General features: G+C 52.2%; 3 protein-coding genes and 1 pseudogene across 3 annotated transcripts; 3 read left to right on the plus strand and 1 right to left on the minus strand.

Annotated features, from left to right (window-relative positions):
- Positions 1-3,408: 3,408 nt before the first annotated feature.
- On the plus strand, positions 3,409-5,500 carry SAPIO_CDS7279 (uncharacterized protein; the record flags this gene model as incomplete). The annotated part of the gene is made up of 6 exons (XM_016789168.1): positions 3,409-3,511; positions 3,629-3,938; positions 4,011-4,069; positions 4,151-4,190; positions 4,257-4,745; positions 4,828-5,500. The coding sequence occupies 6 exons, from the start codon at positions 3,409-3,411 to the stop codon at positions 5,498-5,500; spliced, it is 1,674 nt and encodes a 557-aa protein (XP_016640995.1).
- Positions 5,501-8,381: 2,881 nt separating this feature from the next.
- SAPIO_CDS7280 (uncharacterized protein) lies at positions 8,382-11,689 on the plus strand (the record flags this gene model as incomplete). Its single annotated transcript, XM_016789169.1, has 5 exons — positions 8,382-8,564; positions 8,613-8,698; positions 8,849-9,748; positions 9,834-10,764; positions 10,865-11,689. The coding sequence occupies 5 exons, from the start codon at positions 8,382-8,384 to the stop codon at positions 11,687-11,689; spliced, it is 2,925 nt and encodes a 974-aa protein (XP_016640996.1).
- Positions 11,690-12,397: 708 nt separating this feature from the next.
- On the minus strand, positions 12,398-13,679 carry SAPIO_CDS7281 (Mitotic checkpoint protein BUB3; the record flags this gene model as incomplete). The annotated part of the gene is made up of 4 exons (XM_016789170.1): positions 12,398-13,104; positions 13,173-13,255; positions 13,359-13,602; positions 13,670-13,679. 4 exons carry the CDS (start codon positions 13,677-13,679, stop codon positions 12,398-12,400), a joined length of 1,044 nt encoding a protein of 347 aa, XP_016640997.1.
- Positions 13,680-14,185: 506 nt separating this feature from the next.
- Positions 14,186-15,235, plus strand: SAPIO_CDS7282 (annotated as a pseudogene; the record flags this gene model as incomplete).
- Between the last annotated feature and the right edge of the window lie 3,003 nt (positions 15,236-18,238).

The following is an 18,238-nucleotide window of genomic DNA, read 5'->3' on the forward strand; positions in this document are numbered from 1 at the left end:
GAGCACCATAGAGACGGAAGTGGCCCCAGTGATGTGTACTTTATACCACATCTCCACTGTAGGGTACCATTTTCTCGAAGCTCCGAGCTACACACCCCACGTTCTCGGACTCCTTCGAAAATGTCGAGAAGTAGTTCTGACTACGAAGTATGGAGCTAGGGAGAGAGAGTCGAGAGCCAACCAGTAGGGGAATACTATTGACCAATGTGATCCTGCCATTTCCCACCCCCTTCCAAGATTTTTGAGTGATTCTTGCAATCTCAATATCTTGGTTCAGGTCGGTCGGTGCTCTCAGATCCTATCGTCATTGTGATCAGTGCAGCCTTAATATTTGGAAGCCCCGCCATTGTCAAAAACCACTTAACAAGGTAGAAACCAAAAAGGCCAGAGCATCCAGTACAAAAGAGGAGGAAAATGAATGAGTGAGAGGATGTACAGCTCGCTGGGACTGCCATAATCGTCGTTTATTGGGCGCGACTTACAGTACTTCGTATGATGCCAGGAGAACAACCCGCCTTCGGCAGCCGGAGGGCTTCCTCTTCCCGCTACGGGCGTCCTTCGACAGGGACGATGGGTGTGATCCCGTGGAATTTCAAGTTACTTCTTCTACACCGGTCCCGGCTCTGACCCCCTTCCGACGCTATCACCCGCCGGATTGAAGGCTGACCATCTCGTCGCATCACGCTCCCCCAAAGATTTTGAGCAAAAGCGACAGGAGAGTAAATACTTAGGCACGGTTGAGCAAGTCTTATTCCCTTATCCTGTCACACATCAGATACTTCCACACACACGACATCAATTTAGCCCGCGCCAATGAGCGATGCCGGAAACGGATAGCTGCCTCCGGCCCATCCCTCTCGTTATTACCACATCCGTGTTGATGAAATGGCCTGGCCAAGGTGATACAGCACTGAAGTGTACAAAGATGTCGTTCCAACGGTGACGTTTCACCCCGAATTTTTTTCTCTTATAATACAACTCACACAAAGTACTATTAGCTGCGGCGCTGAAGCCACTTGTAGAGGTCACATTGTTGTCCGGCGCAAGAGAAAGAAGAAAAAGGCAAGTCTTGAAAAACATCAATGATGGCGTGGCAGCGCCTCTCATCCGATGAAGTCTTGTGCTCGTTTTGGACCCCCTCTCTGCCTCCCCCTCTCCCTGCCATCGATTGAACATCACTTCGGGTCGAGGTCAGGACGCCTCAAAGCTCCAGTCTTCTTCCTACTTTCCTACCTTTGTTAGTCACCGCCCCCATACCGCCTTCTTGCTGCCACCCCACAGGCTTATCTCTTACACTATTCACCCCATTGCGGCTTCCCGTCTCAGACAGGAGGACCTCTGCTGCCCTACCGTTAGCGCGGTGGACGCAGCAAGTGCATGTTACAAGTATGTATCCAGCAGGGTATACCTTCCACGATAGGATCTGTCGTGGAGACGTGCTACGATTGTACGTACACTACTACTTCATATGTAGATGGTCGACATTGGAACGAGGCGGTGGGTGGATCGACGGCTGGTAAAAATGACACCCGTAGGGCTTATTGCCAACTTTAAAAAAAAAAAAATACGACATCTCGCATGTCTTGAAACGGCGCAGGATCAGTTTGACGATCGATTGACAGCATGGGGAAAACGGAAAAAGTGGCGGTCCTCCTCTCGGTCGCCCAAGACATTGTTCGTCTTTCCTTTCCCATTCTTACGACGTGGTTTACGTTCACAAGGTTGAGCACTTCCGGAGCTCAATGGCAGCACTGGCTGCGCAGTGCCGCCTGGACACCCAGCAAATCGCCCGGCCTGGCGGTAGGTGTGAGCCGTACACAGCCGGAGCATCCAGGAAACGGGGGGAAACAGGGTCAAAAGTGCAGCCAGAGAAGAAAGAGCAGCTCGCGTACTGCCTCGCACTTACCCACTTGATCAAGATACCTTCTCGTACCCGTGCCACAACAGAACTGAAAGGCAAGGTCAGGCAGTGGAGTAACTAGCCCAGTCAAGTGCACCTGAGCCAGGCCAGGCCAGGCCCATCGCCCGGTGCGCCGTTGGTACAATGATCAATGGATACTTCGTATGAGGTAGTGCAGTCGAGAGAGCAGGTCTGCAAAATGAAGACAGGGGAGGTACATGCCACTACCTGAGTCCCCTTCTCTCCTTCCCAGCATTGCTACCCCTGCTGCCCCACTCAGCCAACGCTAGGCACACCCTCTCCCCACCATCATGTCGTACTCCCCTGGAAGGCTCCCCGGCTGGAACTCACACCCCCGGAGCTTGTCTCACTGACCATCATGCCCGAAAACTTGGAACCTTTCTGGTCCCTCTGCTAGCAACTCCCAAGCTAACACCCCCATTCGTCGCGCCGGCCTGGCGTTCCCCTCTTGAACGAAAAGGACTAGTTTGGATTTGATTGGAAAATGCGTAGTATACGACTACTTTTCCCTTTTTCCTGGCCATGTTTTCCCAGTAGTGGCCCGGTACTCAGACACAGAATTTACTTCGTACTACGAGGATGTTTGCTTATCCCTTGGTATTATTGTTGGCGCTTCCCGTCACCGCCGTTCCTATCCAATCTGAGAGCCAAGTTATTTCCGCAGCCGAGCATGGCCCTGGTGACCTACCCGGTCCATATGTCCCCAATGGCCCCAATGGTAGTCCCAATGGGCAGTAGCCCCAACCACTGCGGCTTAAGTTGGGGACTTGGAACCGAAACCCCTTCGTCGTGTTGGGCAAGGTAGTCCTTGTCAGTCTTGTCAACGACACGGCGGGTGTTTACCTCTGCCCTGGGTTCTTTGCCTTTATATCCACTCCCTCTCACCTTGTCCCCATCGCTCCTTCGCCCAAGAGCTTCGTTGATAAACTAGCTTCCTCCCCCCCTTCACTTCCTCCCTTCTCTTGAGACTAGTCTCCGAAACTCCCGCCCAACCGAGTTGCTGCTCACCCCAGGACTAGGCCTTGTATATGTAGCCATTGCAAGCCACATCGTCACCCGAACCATCGTCTTATCCTCTCCCAGACTCTGGCGTCCCACCTCGAGACACCCATTACCCTCATACGCGGCTCACACGCATCTCATCGTCCTTAGAGAACGATCCATCCATACTCTCTCCATTGCCCTAGTGACTGCCCATCACACCTACATATCTTCCAAAGGCCGCGGCTCAACAAGACTTTATCTTCAGCTCAGCTCTTCTTACACGGACACCAATCAACCTTTCCCCCGGCTTCCTTCCACGTGCTATCGAGGACACTGCCCTAATCATATACGCCTTTGACCGGAAGACCTACCATTGATCTAGAAAGTGATATCAGACGCGTGCCCTCGCCGGTCACTAGAGAATTTCTCCTCTGCCGCTTATCAGGAGCAGCCGCATATATCGTCTCCATTAGCACCCAGTCCTCAGACACCATTGAGACACCATGAGGAAGGGCTACGGAACCCAGGGTTCCAAGAAGGACCTTGAGGACACCTCGAGTGAAAGGGAGCTACCTCCGTTTCCAAAGAAGCAAATGCTTATCCTAGGTTGGTCCGCCTACATCAATCTTGGAAAGCTTCCGGTCCCTGTCATATGGAGACCATAAACGGATGTCTAGAGGGAGGCATGGGGCCATGAGATGTCGCTAACAATTCAACACATAGCCCTCTGCCGGATATGCGAACCTATTGCGTTCATGTCCATCTTCCCTTACATCTACTTCATGATCGAGGACTTCCATATCACAGATGATCCTAACAAGATTTCTGTCTATGCTGGCATGGTCACCTCGGCGTTCACCCTAGCAGAATTCTCAACTGGTGTTATGTGGGGAAGGCTCAGCGACAAGGTCGGAAGAAAACCCATCCTTCTCATGGGTCTGACCGGAACAGCCATTAGCGCCTTGATTTTCGGATTCGCTCCCAGTCTTTCAGTTGCCCTCTTCGCGAGGGCGTTGGGTGGCCTTTTGAACGGGTAGGCAAGACGTTTATCCCTCTCCGGGGGACTTTTCAGCTGCAGAAGTTGATGACTGACTGGAACTAATAGCAACATCGGTGTTTTGCAAACAACTGTTGCTGAGCTTATCACGGTAAAGGAGCACCAACGTACGTAGAGTTCCGCGTGTCCCCCGAACAAAACTAAATGGCAAGGTCTTTGCGCAACTAACGGTCTCTCTCACTTTCCAGCTCGCGCGTATACAATTATGCCATTGGTTTGGTGTCTTGGGTAAGTCGTTTTCGCGGGGAAAAAAAGGCTCTCCGATACTGAATCCCACTGACTGACCGGCAACAGATCTATCGTTGGACCGATGATTGGTGGCGCGCTTGCGCGACCCTGCATCAGCTATCCCGACCTCTTCCCTCGTGGCACGATCTGGGAGAAGTACCCATATCTGCTGCCTAACCTTTTCAGCGCCGTCGCAGTATGCTGCGGTGTTGTCGTAGGAATTCTGTTTCTGGAAGAGACTCACGCTGGCAAGAAGTCTAGGCGAGACCCGGGAATCGAACTCGGAAAGCGCCTTACGCAGTGGGTGTCGGCGAAGACTTGTCGGGCCACCAGCCGCAAGGCTGAGAAGCAGCCCCTGCTCGACGATTTCGATGAGCTCCCAGGATACCAAACGAGCGAGAGCTCGCCAGAACTCACGTCTAGCCCCGGGTCAGGCTCTCCCGAACCCTTGGACCTCGAAGCAAGCGGGGAACTGGCACCGCCAGCGAAACCCATTCAGACAATATTCACCAAGCCAGTCATTCTGAATATCATTTCATATGGCATCCTTGCCTTGTAGGTACCCTGTTCTGTTATGTCGCCTCTGAGGTGTGGGTTCGAAATTGCTAGTGAGCGCTGCTAACCACCTCACCACCAGCCACACAATGACCTTTGATCAGCTCTTCCCAGTCTTCCTCAGCACCACGCCGCCGGAACCAGCGCCCGAAGTCGAGCTACCCTTCAAGTTTGTATCGGGATTCGGACTCGACACTAAAGAGATTGGTGTGATTCTCGCAGTCCAGGGCTTTTATTCAATGGTTTCGACGGTCTTCCTCTTCCCTTTCGTCGTCCGCAAGCTGGGCGCGTTGACCCTCTTCCGGCTCATCGCCATATCCTACTTCCTGCTGTATCTTACGACGCCTTACTTGGTCCTCCTCCCCGAGAATCTCCGAATGGTCGGGATCTACGTCATGGTGATTTGGAAGTGCACGTTTTCGACGATGGCTTATCCCAGCAATGCCATTCTCCTCACCAACTCGGCGCCCACTCTCCTTTCCTTGGGAACCATTAATGGCGTCGCCGCCTCTACCGCCAGTTTGTGCCGTGCGTTCGGTCCAACCATCTCGGGATTCCTCTACTCGTTGGGTTTGCAGAGCGGCTACTCCGGATTGGCGTGGTGGTGCAGCGGCATTACTACCATTGCCGGAGCTGTGTTGAGCCTTCGTCTGACGGAACCTCGTGGGCGACTCGACGAACCTGACGAGACGCCGAAGGTCTCTCCTGCAGACCCCAGTCCGGAACTGTCGAGCAGTGAGGAACGTCGCGAATAACTTGATTGTATCCCCTCCCTCCCTCCCCTCAGGACCACAGTCTCGCAGTCCAGCAGAAGGTTTTCTTCTCATTTTGATTTTTTCCATTAACATTTTGATATCTCTCTTTTTTAATCGACAACGACACACTTTTTTTTTCCGACATTTTCTTGGAATCCACCTTCTCAGCAACGAAGATATCCGGAGCGGCGTTTAAAGGGAAATAATAGACGGGTTTGTTACGGAGGACAGATAAAAAGCATGGTTGCGGTAAACATCAGAGGGCCTGGTGATTTATGGTTTCGGTTTATCCTTTTGGTCGACGTTTTCCTAGCACTTTTTTCCTCTTCCTTTTCCTGTCATCGTCATCTGGGTTGTTTTATTTGCGGCTACCAATTTCATAATACCTTAGTCATGGGACTCTTTCTCTCACGAGAAGTATTGGGGACCGACGTCTCACACATGACAGTTACATTTTCGGTCGTGTTTCCATTAATGCTTGTTCTTTTATTGCACCTGCGCTTTTTTCGAAAGCAGCTATGATGATGAACTGGGCTTGTTGTCCTGATTTTGTGCCGTTTTCCTGTTTCAACACACATTTTGAAGACACTAGGACGTTTATTGTATACGAAGCATATTTTTATTTGATACCACGCAAACGGGTACGGGTGGAAGGGTTTTAACTAGATGGGGTTATGCACTTTAAGAGCTTGAATAATGCCAGCCAACCTTGTCTTTCGATAGGCACCAGCTTGCCGGAGATTTGTTGAATATACACCACATCAATTTGACGTCGCGGTTCACTCCACTCCAGCCGGGTTGGGCTTCAGGATTCGTGTGTTGGTTGAAGTGTCCAGTTCAGATGCAACGTCTTGCCATTACAGTTCTGTTTGGGTTATCCCCGATTCTAGTATTTGAGCCACTCGAAGTGATAAAGTCCCGGTGAGTCCGGTGTGTCGGGGCGGGTGGCTTACATGGATCGGGTTTTACAGTCTACTCAGAAGAGGTGATGGGAAATGTCAACTACATTGATCTGATAGTCCCTTCAAGCTCTTTCCAAGTCCAAAGTCTCTCTTGGACTCGAAGGTGTGCTTAATCATCCAACTTTGAAGCCACGAGATGGCACACAACGGTGGACAATCGAGAGAGGGGCTCCCTTGTCTACCTTCAATGATTGCGTACTGTTGTCTTCAGATTTTGCCCTTTCTGGATGTCCATTTCCATTTCCACTTTCACTTCCACTTCCTAGATTCCTCCATCAACAGCATCCATTCTTTCAACGTTACGTTTTCTTTTTCTGTTTTTTACGATTTATTTGCACTCTCCCAAGCCGTTGGTACCACAGTGCCTGGCTCCATTCGTTGTTTAAATGTTTCGTAATCAAGACCTGCGAAGTATGATGTACCGAGGTCTTTTGATTGTTCGCAACATCAAAGCGACGATGAAGTCAATTCGTCCGTACGAGGTACACAGCAGAATAATATTTGTAAACTTCAAGGTTCATGGTCAAAGTTCCGAAGGAGTAACACGTGCCACTGAACCTTGCTGGCCTATGAGTAATACTAGGCACAATTGTTTCGTTCGCTCAGGCCCTGCATCGTCTGCATCGTCCGCATCGTCGGTATTACCTGTGTACTTAAGTTTACTTCGCAGGCACAACACTGACCAAGTGGGCACCACGACTCAAAGTTACGCTCTCGGTTCTGGACTCTAGCGCCGCGTCGTGCGCACTATCAGTACGCTACGCTAGTGTCGACGCTCGGCTCAACGTAAGGCTCTAGGCTCCAACAGGCACTGTTCCCGTTTTGAACAACGAAGGAGTGGAGGTGTACACTACGAAGGATTAAGTTGAGTTCAAAAAGGCATCAATGATGGATCCATGGATCAATTTCGAGGCAGATTAGCTCGAAAATGCTAATATTCGAATCTGATCCGTCGTGCAATTTGATGATGACTCGCGTAGACTCCCAGCCATCGATAAAATGGCGCAGCAAAGAGATCGGAGTAGTTCAATTCCGAGGTAGCAGGTACCATCAGCATCAATTTCATTGTCAACTTCGCCAAGTACGTACAAGCAGTAAGCCGACTGCGTGCCACCAGCACCAACAAGACCGGGGCCGGGCAGTCCGTCGCGCACTGGCAGGCGGAAGCTGCCAATTGGTTGTTTCCGACGCCTCGAAAACTTTGACAACTTTTTGTTATCAATTGGCTTCGTTTCATTGTTCTAGCAACTCGAGTGTTTTGCCATCCGAGTTTCCAACGTTCTGTTCCAATGTTCCAATGTTCCAATGTTTCGACGTTCCAACGTTCCAAATGTCCCAAATTTGATCGCCCGTCAATTGATTGATCCCAGACAGCTGGCAACCCCCAACCCGACCTCTCCCCCCGGCCAATAACCCAATTCCTTATACCCAAGTCCCAGGCTCAAATCCAAATCCCAAAAAGACCCGAAAGACCAAAAGACCCAAACACCACCCCCCAAAATCCCAAATAGCCAATCGCCCATGCCCCCGCGCTGAGCTGCCGGGGCTCCGAGCTTTCCATGTGCCGCGTCCCGCCTTCCCAACAAGTCAAAGTCCAAGTTCGTGAAAGCGGCAAAATTCCCCCACCGCCCACCGCCCATCGATGTTGCAACCGTCTCGAAAACTTCAAACTCTCTTTTCTTCATCCTCCCCGTGCACGTTCCGCCCCGATCTAACCCTACCAGACCACGACCCAATTGATCCATTTGGGAATAACGTCACCAATGTCTGTCTGCATGCTCGATAGATGACCGTCGCTTGCCATCCAAATTCGCGCAGAGCCCGAGTCCCTCAGCGCACCGCCTCCTCCTCCTCCTCTCCCCTCCCCTCTCTCCTCCGACTCCGCCTCCTCTGTGCCTATCTCGAATCCCCCCTGCACAATGCCAAACTCCCAGCATGACCCGCCCTCGCCCAACCCCAAGCCACCCAAGCGCCAGCGACGGTCGTCGGTAGACCATTCGCCTCCCTCGCCCGGAAACGACCAGTCGTCGCCGAGCGACGTGCATGCGCATACCCATCAAGCACATCCCAGGGGCGCCGGCCACAGCTCCAATTTCCGCAACGTGAGTGCTTGTAATCGTTGTCGCTTGCGCAAAAACCGCTGCGATCAGAAGCTTCCGAGCTGTAATAGCTGCGCGAAGGCCGGCGTCGCCTGTGTGGGCTATGACCCGATAACGAAGAAACAAATTCCTAGAAGGTGGGTAAAAGCTGTATGAAGGGGTGGCTTGCGGGCGCTGTGATGCTCTTTGTTTTCTGCGGTCGTTTGTGTCGTGTTGTTATTTTGTGATAGAGCGATGGAGGGTCGAGAAATGTATAACGGTCGTGCTGACTTGGAGGGTATCTGAAGCTACGTCTACTACCTAGAGACCCGAGTCGAGCAACTGGAAAACATCCTCCTCGAGAACAAAATCTCTTTCCCGCCCGCCGATGACCTGGAGTTATGTTCGCGTACGGGTTCCGGCCCCAAAGGTGGCCTCTCTGTCGCCGAGACCGGTGTTGTTGGATCGAGCCCCGCAAGCAAGAAGCAGTCGACCTCCGGATCGGACTCGGTACAGGTCGCGGGGCGCGACCCGAAGGCATCTGGTATGCCCAATATTGTTAGCTCGACCAAGCCGCGCTCCCTTGCCGACACCTCTGGAGTCTCCTTTGCCCGCGTGGTTTTGGCTGCTGTCCAATACTCTGTATCCGACCAGGCATCGAATACCGATAAAGCCATTACAGCGCCGACCCCTGGCGGAACCATCCAAAAACCACCCTCACGCATCACTGGCGGAGCCTCTCTTCGGGAATCTTTCTTTGGCCTCCATACCAAGCCGACTATCCGGCCTGCCCCCTTCCCCGATAAGGAGATAAGTGCAAAGCTGGTGAACTTGTACTTCCAACTCGCCAATCCTCAAATACCTATCCTTCACCGTATAGAGTTTACGGAGATTTATGATCGGGTTTACGCTACTGATCCCGCAGACCGATCACCTCGCGATCTATACATGCTGAACATGGTCTGCGCTATTGGTTGCGGCGTGATAGTGGATGATGGAACCAAGCCGGATCCGCGTCCACCGGCGGGCGGCTCGATGGAAGTCGACCAATCGAGGACCGCGCAGGCGGAACCAGAGGAATACCACGCCAGTGCCATCGTACACTTAGAATCATGCTTGAGCAATAGTGGAAACAGTCTTGACGTGTTGCAAGCTATTCTGTTACTAGCAAATTTTGCCCTCCTGAGGCCGGTTCCTCCGGGACTATGGTAAGTTACAGCCGGCTCTCTCTGTCTCTTTCACTTTTGCTACCCCCGTCAACATGTCTAGACTAACCCTTTTCAACTCCTGCAGGTATATAATTGGTGTTGCTATGCGACTCGCTGTTGATCTCGGTCTGCACTCTGAAGATGGAAGCGATGGTGACTCTGGAAACCAGACCTCCCAGGTTAAGCAAGAGTCAGAAGAGAACCCCCGGCTGGCCGATATGCAGCCCAACGACAAGGGTAAGCGCCTCTACCAGCGAGATATGCGCCGCAGATTATGGTGGTGCACCTATGCCTTCGATCGCCTCATTAGCGTCTCGGTTGGTCGGCCGTTTGGCATTAGCGACCAGGTTATAACAACAGAACTTCCCTCGCAAGTTGACGACAAGTACATCACAAAGGCCGGGATATTCACCCCCGACAATCAAGAGCCGAGTTATAAGACCGTGGGGCTACATTACCTGAGGCTCCGCTTCCTGCAGTCCGAGATTCTCCAGGTATTGATGTACAAACAGACTCAGCTTGTGCGAGCAAGCCGACAAAACGCCAACATCCCCGACATGCACATCCGTCTGCCATCTCCCTTCTTGGTGAACTTTGCATCTTTTAGGTCATGGAGGATCGACATCGACCGCAGGCTCTACGAGTGGCGGATGACAGCGCCTTCGAAGGAGAAGACGGGAGTTGCCTTCTCGACTGAATTCCTGGAGCTCAACTACTGGCAGGCCATCATTCTACTCTACCGGAACAGCTTGAGCGTGCCACCAATGTTCGAGGGCGAGTATAATACCTCTAAAGAAGTGGACAGTCCCACCGGATATCCTGCGGAACTAGACGAGGATGAAGACAGGATATATCTCAAGGTCGCGGAAGCCGGCCAGAAGATTCTCCGTCTTTATCGACAGCTTCATCTAAGTGGCCTCGTCAGCTACACGTACCTCTCTACGCATCACCTCTTTATGGCGGGAATTGCGTATCTCTATGCAATCTGGCACTCGCCTATTGTCAGGAGTCGATTGGTAGGTTCCCACCTGGCGCTTCTGATCCCCCCCCCCTGCCCCAGGCACAAAGCTCGTCTACCCGTACTCAGTACAATATCTAATTTTTTCTTTCTCCTAGACAATGGATGAAGTCGACTTCACGATACTTGCGGCCAAGTCAGTCTTCACAGACATGATCGACAAATGCCCCCCCGCCGAAGCCTGCCGAGACGCCTTCGACCGCACTGCAAAGGCCACCGTCAAGATGGCCAACCACAACGGCGGCTTCGGCGGCCGCGCATCTCGAAAACGCCGGTCAACTGCCACGGCAAGGGAAGGCCCCGTCATGGACTGGCAATCCTCCAGCGGCAGCCCCTCAACCTCCACGACCATGTCGGGCCCCACGTCGCGCAACCTCGCCTTTGACATGGATAATCTGTCTTCCCCGGCACTTTCTGCCGCTAGCGAGCTGCCCATATCACCTTCGTTCCCCCGCAACAAGACCTACGAGGACGCTTACAGCGTCATGCAGGCACAGGCTCAGACGGGACCAAGCCCTTCGGACGGCAGCGGGCCCAGTGGAGGGCAAGAGGTTTCGCCTATCGATCCGGCTCTCCTCGCGACGCCGAGTCTCGGTCGGCGGATGGCGCGGCAACAGGGCAGTTCGGCATACCTCAGGCAACAGCAGCAACAACAGCAGCAGCAGCAGCAGCAGCAAGGTCCCTTTCAGGGCAACCCAATGGACTACCCGGATATTCAGTCGATGGAATTCCTCCAGGCGCTGCAAGGAGGTGCGCCGCCCTCGGGAGACCTCGGAAGCCTCGATCCCTTAGGGTTCGGTTTGAGCTGGGACGCGGGGATTAATCAGGACCTAGACGGACAGCAGGTCAATCCCTTTGACGGGTTCTTTTTTGGCGGCCCACCTGGACAGCAGCAAGGGGGCGCTGGCGGGGCGCAGGGATAGGAGCTGAAGGAGTTTCTTGTTTTTTGTCCTTCTCGGTCGGCAGAGTCAACCTTTTCTTCATGGTTTCTTTTTTTTTTTCTTTCCAAAGTCTTCAATACCCCTTGATATCAATGGTGTCCTTTTGGGTCCTATAAAGGAATGCGCGGGTCAAGTGAACAGGGCTTGGGCTTAGCGGGCTTTTTCGGATATGCCCCCCCTACTTGGGAAATTCTTCTTTTTTTTTATAAGAACGGCGAAATTACTTCTTATAGTTGGCGATTCTTGTGGGTGGGTTTTTTGTTTACTTGTGGGAGATTTCGGGCGGGAGGCGTGCTGGTATAAATGTTTTTAATTTTGTTCCTTTTTCTACTTTCCTACTTGTTGGAGACAGGCGAATTCGAGCTTCGATGCTGGGACTTTGTTGTCTCTTGTTTCTCTTATGGTTCGGCAGCTCTCTATTAACTACTCTTATTGTAGATGGTCCATTTCTTAAAGAATCTTGCTTCATTGCCACAGCAAGAAAAAAAAAAAAGAAAAACCAAAAAAATGAATGGTGTCGAGGAAAACGAATACGATTAGCCATTTCTTTTTCCATAGAAAAACACTCGTGATTTTCCGCCCCTATGTCCTACCAACGCCATGGTATTTTCAGTCCTCATCGAGAAAATATAAACACATAAAAAGGAATGGAAGGATACAACGAGAAGGGAAAGAACAGAAACAATAGGCTTATTTAGCTCCCTTTGGCTTTGCCTCGGCCTCGCCCAACTCCCTCACAAATATCTTGGTCCGTCCCTCACCAGAGTAATCCTCCTGGCCAGTCTCAAAGCCAGGACAGACACCGATAGCAAGATACTTCCCATCAGACGAAAACGCCAACGCCGCAACGCTCTCAGGGAACTTCTGATACTGCTTCATGCGCCTCTTCGCCTCCGCATCCCAAAGCGCAACGTGGCCATCCCCACCGCCCGTCGCAAAAGTACCATAACCCGGGTGAAAAACGAGTGCGTTAACGGGATAAACGACGTCGCCGTCGCCCTCGGGGGCGGGCTGGCGATGACACTTGAAAGCGTACTTACGGGCCTGAGACTCGGCGGAGTCCTCGAACCACTCGACGGCGACGCGACCCTCGATGCTGCTGGTGGCGTAGCCTGCGTCGTTGGGCATGCAGGAGACGGCGCGGGTGAGGAACTTGAGGGAGGATTCGCGCTGCTGCCAGGCTTGGAGGGTCGGGGAGCCGGAGTCGAGGGCAGAGGAGGCGGCAGAGAGGTCGTAGATGGAGACGAGGCGGGAGGTCATGGTTACGACGAGCTTGGTGGGGCTGGCGGCTAGGGCGTGGGGTTTTCCGGGGAGGGAGACGATGAGGGGTTGTGAGGTGGGGGATTTGAGGTCGTGGAAGTGGAGGGTTGAGTCCCAAGAGGCGGATACGAGGATGCCTGTAGAGGTAGAAGAGGGAACAAGTTAGTCGAGGGGCTTTGGAGTTCATGATCTGGGGGCCGCGGACCTTGGTTGTGACAATATACGACTCGCCTGACGGGGGCGGAGTGTTTGCTAAGGACGGTCTGTTCGCCAGTCGACAGGTCGATTCTGCGCCGCGTCGTCAATTAGTCCATCGCATCCTCTATAAAACACACCGAGGCGATTTCCCTTCCCCCCGCATCACCTCCATAAGTTTCGGGGGGCTCTCTACCTCAGGACCTGCCAATCCATGCCGGCGCTGAAAGCCTCGTCGTCGCTTCCGCCGAAGCACACGTCCAAGACGGGAGCGCGGTGCTCAAACTTGCGCAGTAACGTTCCCTGGCCATCTTCGCCCTTTACGTCGTACAGGTGCACGTGTTTATCCCACGAGGCGGCGAGCAATCTCGACGAGTTGGGTGCGAAGGAGAGCGCCGAGACGGCGTCGGCGGGCGGCGGGGAGAGCTCGTATTGGATTGCTAGGAAGGCACATGATTAGCAAAATTGGCGAGGGACAATAGCATTTATTGTGGTTGAAGGCCTTACCGGGCGCCATCTTGAGATGCGAAAGGCACAGCTATTTCTAGAAGAGCTGTCGTTGTTTGGCGGGGATCTAAGGCTGAGAGCCAAGCACACGAAGTAAATATTGGGAGAGCTCCAAGCGTGCTGGGGAAAAGGTAAATATGCTGACAGCCCTTGGTTTGGGTCGCCCACTGCCGACAGCTGCTAGCAATAAACCCCATCAACCATCAACAGCAACTGTCAAAGTCTCTCCTTCTCTTCACATGTGCAACAACCATTGTTCAAGCTTAAATGGCCAATTTGTTATCATTACAATACCTGAAAGGTATCAATTGTATCAGCAGAGTGATATTTGAGGCTCAAACTTTCTTAGTTCATGTACAGCCATGGAATGCTGTGACCTCATAAATGAACATAGGTTATGCCAGTGGAAGTATGCCTCCATTCGCATCTTCCAAGGTCTAGATGTTGGCTACCTTCAATACGAAAAGAACCTCAGGCCCAGATTCACATAGAGCTCTCCCATGTTGAGAAAAAGCCATGGCCATTACAATAACCAGGACTTTTCCCTTGGAGGCCGCGCAGAAACCAAATGAACCGGGCGGTGTGGAAACGGGGACAGAAACCGAGCACGACGGACATGGCAACAACAGAAACAGCAAGGAAAGGAGCAATGAAATCCCACCGATTCTCAGAATACCTCTGGACGTTTTGGCTGTCATGGATGGCCGTTTTATATGGTCTGATAGGTTCCACCTTTCGCAAACATGCAGAGCCCTGCGCAGCTACTGGGGAGGGAGCTGGATAGAACGGGTGGGCGACATGCCCGAGGAAGATAAGCTCGAATTCTGGTTCGGCATTGCCTACAACTTACCGGACTATTGGGTCTGCAACAGGTGCTGCGACATACATAGGCTTCGCACTCGGGATACACCTAAACGGCCGCGTACTTACGAATGTCGGAGAAAAATGGAGCGAATCTCGTACGTGTGGGGGTATCTCATCGACCAGAGACATGTCCAACTCGCCCTCAAATACTACAGACTAGAGAATACCAACCCACGATATTCGAGATATTTGGCGAGGCTTCTAGCCTCCCGCACGGCGCGAGAGTGGTTCTATTGCCCCGATGTGAGCAGCCCGCACAGTTCTAGGCTCGACTTACATTACGAACCTAGGGTTGTCAACGGACAATTCATCTTGTCAAAAACAAGCACCTTCTCGGCTAAATGGTGGTCTTTAAAGTCGCTCCATGTAGGAAGATGGAATCACTTCCTCTGCCCACATGAGCGCCTGCTACCCACCATCCCCGTATATAACTCGCTGTGTCAGAAGCACGAAGCTCACGCCGGCGAGCTTGGGAGAGTGGTGAAGGAGGCATGCGATTCTCCCGGCAAAGAGGTCACGCATCACTGCACCCAATGCCCGCTGGATTATGCGGTCACCCTCTGCCATGAGCGCAAGCTTAGGATTGAAGCTTGGTATGACCTTGGCTCCTATGGACCCGAACTAGCGTACTTGTGGAAGACATCGAGGACGCCGGTGTCACATGTTCCGGGGAGCATTCGAGCTTTGTACAATGGGCAGTAACGGGGGTGAGCGCCGGATCTGCTGAAGATGAAGGGTTCGTGCTCAACGCATGTCGGCTAGATGAGTGGCTTCGACCAGGACGAGCGAGTCTCTCAGCGTCGACTGGCTGACGGCAAGGTAACCATGAAGCGTCAATATATCACCGAAAATACGGCGCATCTCCAGGGATGTTTCCAGGCGCCGGTTCGTATCGGGACTTGTGAAAGAATGCTGGGGCGGACTCGGAGGGAGGTCCTCGGACTGCTGAGTCTATCAACGTTCGCCGCTTATCGCTTTCCTCATTTTTTTTCCCTTTTCTTCTAATTTTTTTTTTTTTTTTTCGTTTTTATTCATATTCGTCTTCCGCGTTAATACGAGTGCTGTATCTTCTCTGTCTTCTGCGTCAAAATTTATGGAGCGCTTGGAGTGGCGATGCTCTTGTGCGTGCTAATAATATCGATACTGAAGCAATGCTGAGAGCTTCTGCGGCTTTGTCTATCGTTATCTATCGACGAATGGGTCTCGGTCCAAAGCTGAGCCTGTCTAGAAACAGAGATTAGTCGGTTGATACTCATGAACATTTACATTGATGTTGCCACTGCTTGGAAGATTGGGTCCTAGCCTCACTTGGTTCGCGTCCTTTCAATCCTAGGTCTTATGCCCTCTGACTGGGGGAACTGGGAAGGCAACAAGAAACTTCAAGTCGCCGCTCTGGTCTTAGCTCCCGCCTTTGCCCGGCGAATGCCAGGTTCTACTCGTACGCTCTGCGCACCAGTATTTCTCTGCGGCGGGTTTGTGGGGAACACCTATCAAGAGATCCGAACCAGGACCCGACTCCGGAATGACCTCTCCCTCTTCTTCAAAGCATGAGCATAGCTCTCCTCCCGTCAAAACTATTCCCCGATCCCCCTTTCTACGCTATCTCGGGCTAGGGGAATGACTGGGCACCAAGCTCGTCGACCTGCCGTTCAAACGACCCGTCCTCACCGTCCTCGGAGATAAATCTTCGCCAAAAAAGAAGGAAAGGCAAAAAGAAGCCGAGAATCCTTGCTTCGGGTCCATCCACGACACAACGCGCAAGGCAAGAATATGACGTGGAGCTTCAGTGATGGACAGTAGACAGGGTCCTAGTCATGGTCCCCCCAGGCGACGAGGTTTGAATTGGGCAGGAAGCAAATTAGGCGGGCTCTTCATCATATCCCTCAACCTTGGGTGTCCAAGAATTGTTGATCCACTCATAAGTGGTCTTTAAATGTCGTGGTGAATGTGTACGAAGTAGGACGAATTGGAACTTGTATCAGATATCTAACCTTCCTGAAGAATATGATAACTATAGAGGTAGTATTTTGATGCCATGCAAAATTTCGGGGAACACAAAAAACGGCCGCGGGTCGAACCAAAAACGGTCTTGCTCTGCATACGATGGTGCCATGTCTGTCCATCAACCCTAGTAAGCCAAGTTGAGGAGAGAGCGGGAGAAACCGGACGAACGTCGTCTATGGAACAACACAGTCATCGTTAACGATGGGACTTGTAAAAAGGGGGGGAACCAATACCCCATGGTCATGATGCTAATCCTCAAGAATGCTAGTGCAAGTACACGTGTTCGAGGAAAAGGGAAACAATCCCCCCCAGACAACAGTGAAGAACGAACGGGAGGGCAGGCAGGATAAGCAAGGGTAATCTCTCCAATGCTGGAGTCGGTTTAGTGTCGAAATTTCACAAAGAGGAGTCTTTCCAAGCTACCCGAACACGGCCCGCAGCCGGATGGGGCGTCCAGTATGCCAGTTAAGGAGAAAAGCACGTCTTGACCCTGGTTCGATGAAAGGAATGCTTTCCGTCCTCGTTGTTCTGTCCCACTCTTGGTCCTACCTGTCCATTACAAAGGAGACGGACAGACCTCGGCATACTTTACTCTTGGACAAAGAAGGCATCATCACCGCTAGTCCTTCTGTATTGTTTCAAGAGCGGAGTCTAAGTCGATCTAGGGACTGATGTAGGCTATACCGATGGGTCCTCAGTAAAATCCTGGGGGAGCACGGGAGACCTGGGGAGCAGAAGCCGGCGAATCCGAGCTCAAATGCGCCCATCCGTGATATGCAAGGTCCTGATGAAGAAGCGGGAGTTATACTTACTTTGTGGAAATGTGACGATATCCCCTCTTGGTTCCCTCCACCTTCCAGGCTTGCCAAGGGTCTGGGGCCCCATATTGCTCGTGCTGGCTAGGGGCATCGCCAATGAATTTCAGAGGATAAAGCCCCGTGGCCGGCGCTTTCTCCCAGTTCGGGAAGACCTTATCGAGCCCCTCTAAAAAGTCCAAGTTGTCTGCACTGAAGTGGAATGCTGCTCAACCATGGGATACTGATTCACCCCTGTACGACGTGGAAGAGGTGCCAGCAGTGTTACGGTATTGCTTCCGGAGCGACTAGGAGCTGACGTCTCCCGTTTCGTTTGTCGTTTCGACTCCATCCCCTCAATTTCAACCCTTGTCGGCAGCTCAACCTCGGCTTTGACAAGGGGGAGCTATTTCTCCGTCCTAGTTCCACTTTCACTCATCATCCTCCAGCGTGGGTGTCGCATGTACCACAAGAGTGAGCAGGTTCATTGTCGTGTACGTGAGCTACTTGTAGTAGTATTCCATATGCCCAAATCCAGCTTATCAGTATCAGTAACCTGAAGTTGATCGTCCCGCATGGATATCAATCATTGGCAAGGAGGGGGAGATCAGTCGAGGCCCAGCAGAAAGAGACGAGCTCACCAAAACGAATACACTACATCCCACGGACTGGTGTTCGTACTTCATAAGTGGAACCAGGGGCGAACAGGGACAGGCTCTCTGAGAAAAATGGAGCGGATAGCGCGCAACATTGCTCCTGTCAATCTCCCGCCTCCACTGTTCCCCATCACTTCCGCCTTCCCGTCCTCCCTAAAAATTCAATCCTTCAATCGTAAAATATGCCCTGGACAACCCTGTAACTTCACGCCTGAACCAGGCGGTCTAACAACTAATTAGGAGCTTTTAGG

Source organism: Scedosporium apiospermum (genome assembly GCF_000732125.1).
Source record: "Scedosporium apiospermum strain IHEM 14462 chromosome Unknown SEQ_SAPIO_0110, whole genome shotgun sequence".
NCBI classification, from domain to species: Eukaryota; Fungi; Ascomycota; class Sordariomycetes; order Microascales; family Microascaceae; genus Scedosporium; species Scedosporium apiospermum.